Source organism: Saccopteryx bilineata, chromosome 5, assembly GCF_036850765.1.
Source record: "Saccopteryx bilineata isolate mSacBil1 chromosome 5, mSacBil1_pri_phased_curated, whole genome shotgun sequence".
NCBI classification, from domain to species: Eukaryota; Metazoa; Chordata; class Mammalia; order Chiroptera; family Emballonuridae; genus Saccopteryx; species Saccopteryx bilineata.
The window spans coordinates 20323964-20333744 of record NC_089494.1 but is presented as its reverse complement, the minus strand read 5'-3'; the positions used below and the strand labels follow the sequence as shown (position 1 = coordinate 20333744).

The 9781-nt window shown below is 48.9% G+C and overlaps 1 protein-coding gene across 1 annotated transcript in view; it reads right to left on the bottom strand.

Annotated features, from left to right (window-relative positions):
• Positions 1-347: 347 nt before the first annotated feature.
• The window catches only part of MARCHF4 (membrane associated ring-CH-type finger 4), a 103093-nt gene continuing 93659 nt past the window's right edge, over positions 348-9781 (bottom strand). Inside the window, exon 5 of the mRNA XM_066232899.1 lies at positions 348-738. Coding sequence (XP_066088996.1) covers positions 371-738 — 368 coding nt within the window. The 3' untranslated portion in view covers positions 348-370. The remainder of the gene's footprint in view (positions 739-9781) is intronic.

The following is a 9781-nucleotide window of genomic DNA, read 5'->3' as shown; positions in this document are numbered from 1 at the left end:
CTCCACCTCTCGCAGGGACGTCGTGCGCGTGCGCGGGCAAATCTGGCCGACGTTGTCGTGGTGTTGTGTTAGGTTCAGTCCACATTGCACTTGGTTGTGGAGTTTGTCCTGGTGTTCCTTGCTCTTGTTGGAGAATGGTACTGACTGATCGGAAACCACGAAACCGCCCCAGCGACCCTCACTCCAGCTCCAGTCCTGCCCCCAGACCCCTCCAGGCCCCCCACCCGCTGCCTGCCCTCTGCTCTGGCCCCCAGGGAGCCCCCTGGCCTCCCCAGGCTGGCTCCCTAGACCAGCACCCCGGGGAGCCCAGCCCCTCCTGCCCCCCCCCCCTCCTGCGCATGGTCACGGCCAACCCTCCAGGGCTTTCTTCTCACACTGTCGTGACCCTCATGACGAGCTCTCGGCTGCCGCCCTGGGGGCTCCGCTGTTCATGAGGTCTCAGGTGACTCAAGATGTGCAGGATGGTGTAAGCACAGTGGTGATCGGACAGAGGGCCCGAGGGGTGGCTGGCTGCCCGGGCAGGACCCTCCTCGGGGGCAGGGGTGTCCACAGCCTCCTCCTCGGAGGGGAGGACGTGGGCCTGGGTGGACGAGGAGGTCCGGGGGTTTGTCCTGCCTCCCGACTTCTGGTCCTCCAGGTCTTTTGTCTTGTCATAGTTCAGCACTTTCCACTGCTGGTTGACAGCCTGCCACCGCTTGAAGATGCGGTACACAGAGGGCCCCTCGTGGATGATGAGACCTGAGGCAGCGGGGAGAGAGGAAGGACAAAAGCCAAGTGAGGGGACACAAGTCACAGTCTCAGTCTCCCTTTATTTATAAACGAAGAGAAGTGTGGAGCGAGCTGGATTGATGTCGTTTGATTTGTTCTTTTCAAACTGACCTGTCAGCTCTGAGCCACGTGTCCCCATCCCTGCGTTCCTAGGCGCAATGAGTCTTCAGTGGGGGCACCATGTCCGGGAGATGACTGTGCGCCTCCACGGGACGCCTCTGCTGCCTCTGCTCTACCCGCCACATCTCGGCTTCGCAAAACCCAAACGTGTTGTCCATCGAGGCATAATATCAATACAGGGTGGGGCAAAAGCAGGTTTACAGTTGTTCATATAGAAAATAAAATAGGCCCTGTGGCCGGGTGGCTCTATAGAGCATCGTCCTGACATGGCCAGGGTGCGGGTTCTATAAGTGGAACAACAGATCGATGTTTCTCTCTCTCTCCCCCTTGCTCTCCTTTCCTCTCTCTAAAAAGTCAATAAATAAAGGTTAAATCTCACAGAGCCATGTCCTTTCCATTAAAAAAGAAAACAATATAATGATGAATAAGTAATAATACAAGAACAAATTCTGTTTCGAGTACTTGCCATTGTAAACCTACTTCTGCCCCACCCTGTGATCTTTCCTCCCGCTCCCACGTATCCATGGCAACTGGGACTTAGCTGAAGTTGAATGAATCATACGCTTTGAAAGGCACCATAAAAGAAACACCCATGTTCATGCCGTGCCTGCTGGATGATGTCTGAAATCCCACCGGTTAACTTTTCATACAAGTAGCCCAGTGCCACTGAAATACACACACCCCTGGGAGAGAGAACTTTGATACCGTTATACTAACCAGTGGGAAGGAAGAGTCAGAAACAAGCCATGTGAGAATGTCAGGCAAATGAGTATCAATTGCGTACCTACTGTGTGCCAAGCACAAGGGATACTGCAGTGAGCAGGACAGAGTCCTGCCCTCAGAGAGCTTGCATTCATTCTAGTTGTGACGCAACAGACACGTGAACAAGCCAGTAGGACTACTTTAGGTGCTGACAAAACGCTATGAGGAAGATAAAATGGGGTGAAGCGGCCCCTGGCTACAGACGTTAAAGGTCCCGTGTTAGCAAGACGGTGGTGGGAAAGGCCTCTGGGGGAGGTGATATGATAGCTGACCTGAGACAAATGATGAGAAGGTGGGATCCACGCAAAGATCCGAAAAAAGAGCATTTTAGTGGGAGGAGCTGCAAGTTCAAAGGCCAAGGCGTAGGAATGCATGCAAAGGGCCAGAGAAGAGTCTGGTGTGACCAGGGCGCAGGGAGTGAGCGGGGACGTCAGGGAGGTAAGTGCAGAGGCCAGTCTGGGACAGGGGCTTTGTCGGCTATGACAAGGAATTTTCATATTTTATCCTGAGTATAATGGGAGCCAGGCAAGGATTTAAGGGGGGGGGGGGTGGATGTGATCTGATTTACCCTCCAGAAAGTTCATTCTGGCTCCTGAGAAGCAATCACCCGAGGAGAATAAGAGTCGGAACAGAAGACCAAGCAGGAAGTGATGCAACGATTCAGGTTGAGAATGAGGGGGGCCGAGACTCAGGTGATAGCAGTGGAGACAGTGAGAGATCATTGGAATCAGTATGTATGTTGGGGGTAGAGCTGACCACCTGCTGGCAGGTGAGGTGGAAGTCAGGAGAAAAATCTGAACAACTTGGAAGCTTTTGGCCTCCACTGTTAGTAGTGGTGCCATTTATTAGAATGTGAAACTCACAGAGTAGGGGCTGTGGAATTGTGTGGTGGTGGCCATGACTGTATTAGTTTCCTATAGTTGCTATAACAAATTACCACACATTTTGTGGCTTAAAATAACACAAATGGCCTGACCAGGCAGTGGCACAGTGGATAGAGCGTCAGACTGGGATGTGGAGGACCCAGGTTCGAGACCCCGAGGTCGCCAGCTTGAACGTGGGCTCATCTGGTTTGAGCAAAAGCTCACCAGCTTGGACCCAAGGTCGCTGGCTTGAGCAAGGGGTTACTTGGTCTGCTGTAGCCCCATGGTCAAGGTACATATGAGAAATCAATCAATGAACAACTAAGGTGTCGCAACAAAAAACTAATAATTGATGCTTCTCATCTCTCTCCGTTCCTGTCTGTCCCTATCTATTCCTCTCTCTGACTCTCTCTCTGTCTCTGTAAAAAAAACAAAAACCGCCTGACCTGTGGTGGCACAGTGGATAAAGCGTCAACCTGGAAATGCTGAGGTCGCCGGTTCGAAACCCTGGGCTTGCCTGGTCAAGGCACATATGGGAGTTGATGCTTCCAGCTCCTCCCCCTTCTCTCTCTCTGTCTCTCCTCTCTCTCCCTTTCTCTGTCTCTCTCTCTCCACTCTAAAATGAATAAATAAATAAAAAAGAAAAAAAAGAAGTCTTAAAAAATTATAAAAAACAAACAAACAACAAAAACAAACAAACAAACAAAAATAAATGTATTTTCTTATAGTTCTGAAGATCAGGAGTCTAAAATCAGTCTCACTAGGCAAATTTGAAGGTGTCAGCAAGGCTGGTTCTTTCTGGTGGCTTTGAGGGGAGAATCCGTTTCCACGCTCTCTTCTACTTTTAGAAGTCACCTTGCTCCTTCTTCCCATCAGTCCACTTCTTTCTTCCAATGTCACCTCTGCTACTGCTCTTCTGTCTTCAGGTGTTCTTCTGCCTCCCTCCCATAAGACCATTGTGATGACACTAGGCCCATCTGGACCATCCAGGATACTCCCCCTATGTCAAGATTCTTTAATCACATCTGTGAAATCTCTTTCACCATATGAGGTAACATTAACAGGTGATAGGGAGTCTGACCTGGAGGTCTTTGGGGGCGGTTACTGAGCCGCAGTGATAGTTATGTTGTACTCATGGTAAATTGAAGGTGTCTGATAGGAATCTCACAGGAAGGACCAGCTAAGTAGTTGAACATATAAGTCTGAAGCTTAGAGAGAGGAGACAGAAGTCATCAGTGCAGAGGTAGAATTTGAAATGAGACAAGGTAAACAAGAGAAGAAGGCCAATGTCAGAGCCCTAGGGCTTCTGATGTACAGAGATTTGGTGGCAGTTTGGTGTTGGTGCCAGCCAACGAGGCTCCGGAGGAGCAGTAAATGGTGTAGAAGCAAGACCAGCAAGTGTGGAGACCCAGAGTACAGAGAAAAACATGTTTTGGGAAAGAGAGTGGGATAACTCTTTGAAGTGTTGTTGAGAGGTCAGGGAAATGAGGAGTGGCCATTGGCCTGGTGGGCACCTCGGAGGAGAGACGATAGAACTGACAGTGGGAAAACCAGGCAGTTCTCATCCAAATGCATTGTTTTCTTCCATGGAGTCATCAGCTAGGAGGGAAGCATTGACAATTACTGGGAAATAATTACCTTGGAAAGTGGGAAAGTGAATGTACAAGTGAGATGATGTGTCAGAGTTATCCGAAGGTGTTGGGTGCCCATAAGTGTGAAGTGAGTCTAGTCATTGGTTCTGTGACTTTACACCTTTAACTGCTTGCTAGGTGCATTTGTGGAGTAAGAAAAGAGTTGGGTTCAATTAGTGTAGACCAGTGGTAGTCAACCTGGTCCCTCCTGCCCACTGGTGGGCGTTCCAGCTTTCATGGTGGGCGGTAGTGGAGCAACTAAAGTATAAATAAAAAGATAGAGTTAACTAGAGTAAGTTGTTTTATAAAGATTTATTCTGCCAAACTTAGTGAAAATCTGACATAAAGTACTTGGTAAGTAATTCTTATTATATGCTTTAACTTGTTGTAACACTGCTTTATAAATTTTATAAAGTAAGGTTACTTCCCTACATTATAAATCACCATTACTGTGGAACCGGTGGGCGGTTAGAAAATTTTACTACTAACAGAGATACAAAAGTGGGTGGTAGGTATAAAAAGGTTGACTACCCCTGGTGTAGACTGTTTCTCCAGGCAAGTAAGACAGGAGACAGGGTGATAATTATGGGTGTTTGTTTGAGAGGGAGTAGTTATTACACTGGCCCATGGAGTCTAGGCTGAGGAGGAGGGAAGTGAGGACAGAAAAGGCAGAAGACATAGTGAAAAATGAAAATAGAAAACAATAGGGGCAATGATAAGAGGCCCCTAGGACGTTGGAGAATTGCCTTTTCAACTTCTAGAAGTCGCCTGCATTCCTTGCCTCTTCCATGCATTGATCAAGAAATCAGTAAACGCCTGACCGGACAGTGGCGCAGTGGATAGAACGTTGGACTGGGATGCGGAGGACCCAGGTTCGAGACCCCGAGGTCACCAGCTTGAGCGCAGGCTCATCTGGTTTGAGCAAAAGCTCACCAGCTTGGACCCAAGGTCGCTGCCTCGAGCAAGGGGTTACTCGGTCTGCTGAAGGCCCGTGGTCAAGGCACATATGAGAAAGCAATCAATGAACAACTAAGGTGTCGCCACGAAAACGGATGATTGATGCTTCTCATCTCTCTCCATTCCCGCCTGTCTATCCCTGTCTATCCCTCTCTCTGACTCTCTCTCTGTCCCTGAAAAAAAAAAAAAAAGAAAGAAATCAGTAAACTACAAACATGGTAGTGGGGGAGGGTGATAATCAGAGAGGGTTTAAATTGATATTTGAGGAGTGGTGTGGTTCTTGGGGATGATGAGGTCTGGAGGGTGCCCACTTGGGTGGAGCTGAGGTTGGAGGAAAAGAGCTCTGGAGTAATGAGGAGCTGGGCCGATTATCTGCACCAGCCATCCTCAGAGCTTTCAGACCAAATGCCCTCTTTTTCAAACAAATCTATTTTACTATCCCTTTTCTTATCCTGAAATGTGATTCATAAGGTAATACAAGTCACTATGGTTCCTTTAAAACAGGGGTCCCAAAAACAAAACAAAACAAACCAAAAAAAAACAGGGGTCCCCAAACTTCGGCCTGCGGGCCCGCATGCGGCCCCCTGAGGCCATTTATCCGGCCCCCACCGCACTTCCAGAAGGGGCACCTCTTTCATTGGTGGTCAGTGAGAGGAGCATAGTTCCCATTGAAATACTGGTCAGTTTATTGATTTAAATTTACTTGTTCTTTATTTTAAATATTGTATTTGTTCCTTTTTTTTTTTTTACTTTAAAATAAGATATGTGCAGTGTGCGTAGGGATTTGTTCATAGTTTTTTTATAGTCTGGCCCTCCAACGGTCTGAGGGACAGTGAACTGGCCCCTGTGTAAAAAGTTTGGGGACCCTTGCTTTAAAAAAATAACATGCCTGACCAGGTGGTGGCGCAGTGGATAGAGCATCAGACTGGGATGCGGAGGACCCAGGTTCGAGACCCTGAGGTTGCCAGCTTAAGCGTGGCTTCATCTGGTTTGAGCAAAGCTCACCAGCTTGGACCCAAGGTTGCTGGCTCAAGCAGGGGGTTACTCGGTCTGCTGAAGGCCCACGGTCAAGGCACATGTGAGAAAGCAATCAATGAACAACTAAGGTATAGCAACAAAAAACTGATGATTGATGCTTCTCATCTCTCTCCGTTTCTGTCTGTCCTTCTCTATCCCTCTCTCTGACTATCTCTGTGTCTCTGTAAAAAGAAAAAAGAAAAAGAAAAAAAATAACATAATGCCCTAACAGATAAAATAAAGAAAAACAAAGGGGAAGTCATTTATAACAAGACTATATACATTTCAATATAAATGCTGGAGCACAACTCTATTTGAAAACAAACGAAAAAAACCTCATACTTTTCCACAATTCCCCCTAGGGGAGGATACCACCTCTGCTGAGAATCACTAATGTATAGAGATGCTGAAGTCAGGACTGATGGGAGGGGGTGTATGAGCCAGGTACATCAAGGAACGTGTGTGGGCACCCAGCAGCCTGAACAGCATCAAGAAGGGGGAAGGGATGGAAGTATATGATGACATGCTCTGCAGAGGGGATGGAGCTTCTGAAGGAAAAGGAAGAGAGGTGGTTTGGAAGTGGTAATGGGGAGCAAGAAGGACATGGTCCCCATCTCCAGACCCCACAGAATAGTGCATGAGAAAAAGCAGCCAACACTTGAGACAGCCATGCGAGAAACAATACCCTCAGGAAGACAGCTAGGTTGCAGTTAAGGAAAGATGAAAGTAACATGCAGAGAACTGTTGCCAGTGATGGACTATGAGGTCCGTAAGGCACAAGAGGAGGGCTGAGAGGATGGGACCAGATAAGGGATGAGCAAAACAGGAAAGGGCTGATTGTCCACATTGCGAGGGTGGCCTTGGAGGCTGGGGCCTGTGATAGTGAGTGACATGGCTGTGGATGGGACACAATGGGATTTACAGCAATTGTAAATCCAGGGGAGGCTGGTCTGGCCCCTAGGGGGAAGAGCAGACTCACAGGAGCACAGAGCAATGAGTCACTTCAGCCTCCTTGATGTGAAGCCAGGGGACCGGATGGGAACACTTCAAAGCCTCTCCAGCCTCCAACACACTGTGGCTCTAGGAGGCAGGACAGCTGCCCACAGCCACTCTTTCCCCAGCATTCCAACAGGTCTTGAAATTGCATTCGTGCAGCGTGTCTTCAAGAGTTCACTGAATGAGAGACTTTCTCCCTGCAGCCCAGTAGATCCCAATGTGTGGGGTATGTACCCCTTTGTTGATCTCATGAAAGCTAAGGACCATCTTTTTGGGAAAAAAAACCCCAGATACATGAAATATCCTTGTAATTTTAAATTTTAGGGAGTTCTTAAATCTTCTGTGGACAACCTGTGGACCCCTTGATTGGCCCTGCCTGATTCCAGACAAGGAGACTTCCTCTTTACCTACTCTCCCACCCTCTCCCAATATGCCAACTCTCATCACGTCTTTCAACCTTCTGAATACGTGCCCATGCGCCCTTGGCACTGTAGCATTCATTTGCACACTGCTACACTCTTTCCCCTCGATCATAGGACCTTCGAGGACAGGGGCCAGGTTTGACTGAGGGTTGGGCACCTAACACAGTTCAGAAGACCAAGGAAGCCTTGGTGATGATGGAGGAGACAGGGGCCGGGGGAGAGAGAACGGGGACCTTTTGAAGCCCTAAACTAACTCTTTCCATTAAGCGCCACTCCACTTGATTCTTAATGAGCTTCTTGATCAGACAATTTCACCCTGATTAAATAGGGTGGCTTACATTTTTGGTCTGAATGCTGCCTTCTAATTACCTAACTGTCTAGTGTTCAGGAGGTAATTAAACCATTTTAATGGATAGGTGGCTGAAGGGGAGGAAGGTACACCTGTTTCTGTAGATAATGCCTGTTTGGCAAAAGTTGGAAGAGCACAAACTACCTCATTCACATCTATTCCCCAGCACACCCTCTGCTCCCTGCACTACAAATTACTTATTGATTCTTTGAGTGGCAGAATTTCTTTTTTTTAAAGGAGTAAGATAGGTGGGGCTCATCTGATTGCAAGAGATGCCTTCAAGCGGGCAGGTTGCAGAGATGGAAGAGAAAGAAGATGGGTGGAAAATGGCAGAAGATAAAAGAGAGCAAGAGAGACTGAAGTTAGAATAGAAGGAAAGAAAGCAATTGGTGAAGGGAGGCAGAGAAGTAGCAGGAGAAAATGGAGAATCAGAAGGCACGGGGACATTCGAAACCCAGCAAGTTTTGACTGAGTCCTTTTCTGGGGTTTCCCATTGAATTGAACAGATGCCTGGAAACCACCTACAGGTGCCCAGCCCCGAGCTGTCATTGTAGGAAACCCATGTCAGAAGCATTGCCGCCTTTGTCTAACATCTCTACCTTTTCAGCCTTGTCTTCCTCACAAAACTGTTGGCTCCATAGATTGTCAGAACCTTTCCTTTGTCATCACATCTCTCCCCCTGACTTGCAGCTGAAATGGCCCTTTGCTCAGCCCCTAAGGATGGAAGGGAGGGTGACCATGGTGAGCGGGTAGTCCTGCCCGCATGGCTCCCAAGCCCCGAGCTCACACAGCTGTGTCAGGGAGTTCCTCTTGGTGGGGCATCCCAGCCCGCCCTTGCTGAATCCTGGTCATCGCTCTTGTTGTGTCCACATCAATGAGACACAACTTAATTCTATTTGGTGTTTCCTGAGTACCTACTATGCGCTCCTGAGCACCTGGTTCCCATCATGTGTGGAGTTAAGAGGCCAAAACTAACTGAGGAACCTGCGAAGAAGCCTCTGGTCCCTCCCTTGTGTTAGAATCCCCCTTCACCGACCCCATCTCCTGCTGGTATCTGGTTAAATGGTATAAAAGCTGCAGATAGCTCTCCAACGGTGCTTCTCAAACGTCAGCACAGACCAGAATCAACCAGGGAGTCTATTAAAATACAGATTCCCAGACCCCACCCCCAGAGAGTCTGGCTGGTAGGTCTGGGGTGAGACCTAAGAACCTGCATTTCTAGGAAGCTCTCAGGCAATGCTAATTGCCTGGGTATGGGCCACACTGTGCAGCGCTGCCTAGGACAAGGGCCTGATCCTGGCCGACTGCCTCACGAGAGGCTCTCAATTTGAACAAACAGAGGAGCTATAAGTAACTTAAATAATACTCTACTTCCGGCCCTGGCCGGTTGGCTCAGTGGTAGAGCGTCAGCCTGGCGTGCAGAAGGCCCGGGTTCAATTCCCGGTCAGGGCACACAGGAGAAGCGCCCATCTGCTTCTCCACCCCTCCCCTTCTCCTTCCTCTCAGTCTCTCTCTTCCCCTCCCGCAGCCGAGGCTCCATTGGAGCAAAGATGGCCCGGGCACTGGGGATGGCTCCTTGGCCTCTGCCCCAGGCGCTAGAGTGGCTCTGGTCGCAACAGAGCTATGCGACGCCCCGGAGGGGCAGAGCATCACCCCCTGGTGGGCAGAGCGTCGCCCCCTGGTGGGCGTGCCGGGTGGATCCAGGTCGGGCGCATGGGGGAGTCTGTCTGACTGTCTCTCCCTGTTTCCAGCTTCAGAAAAATACAAAAAAAAAAAAAAAAAATACTCCACTTCCAGGTGTGATAGATAAGAGAATGTCAGAAAGCTGGAGAAAAGGATTCTTTCTCTCTGAGAGCCCAAGTCCTCTGGCCCACAATTTAGTCAGCTCACCAAGCA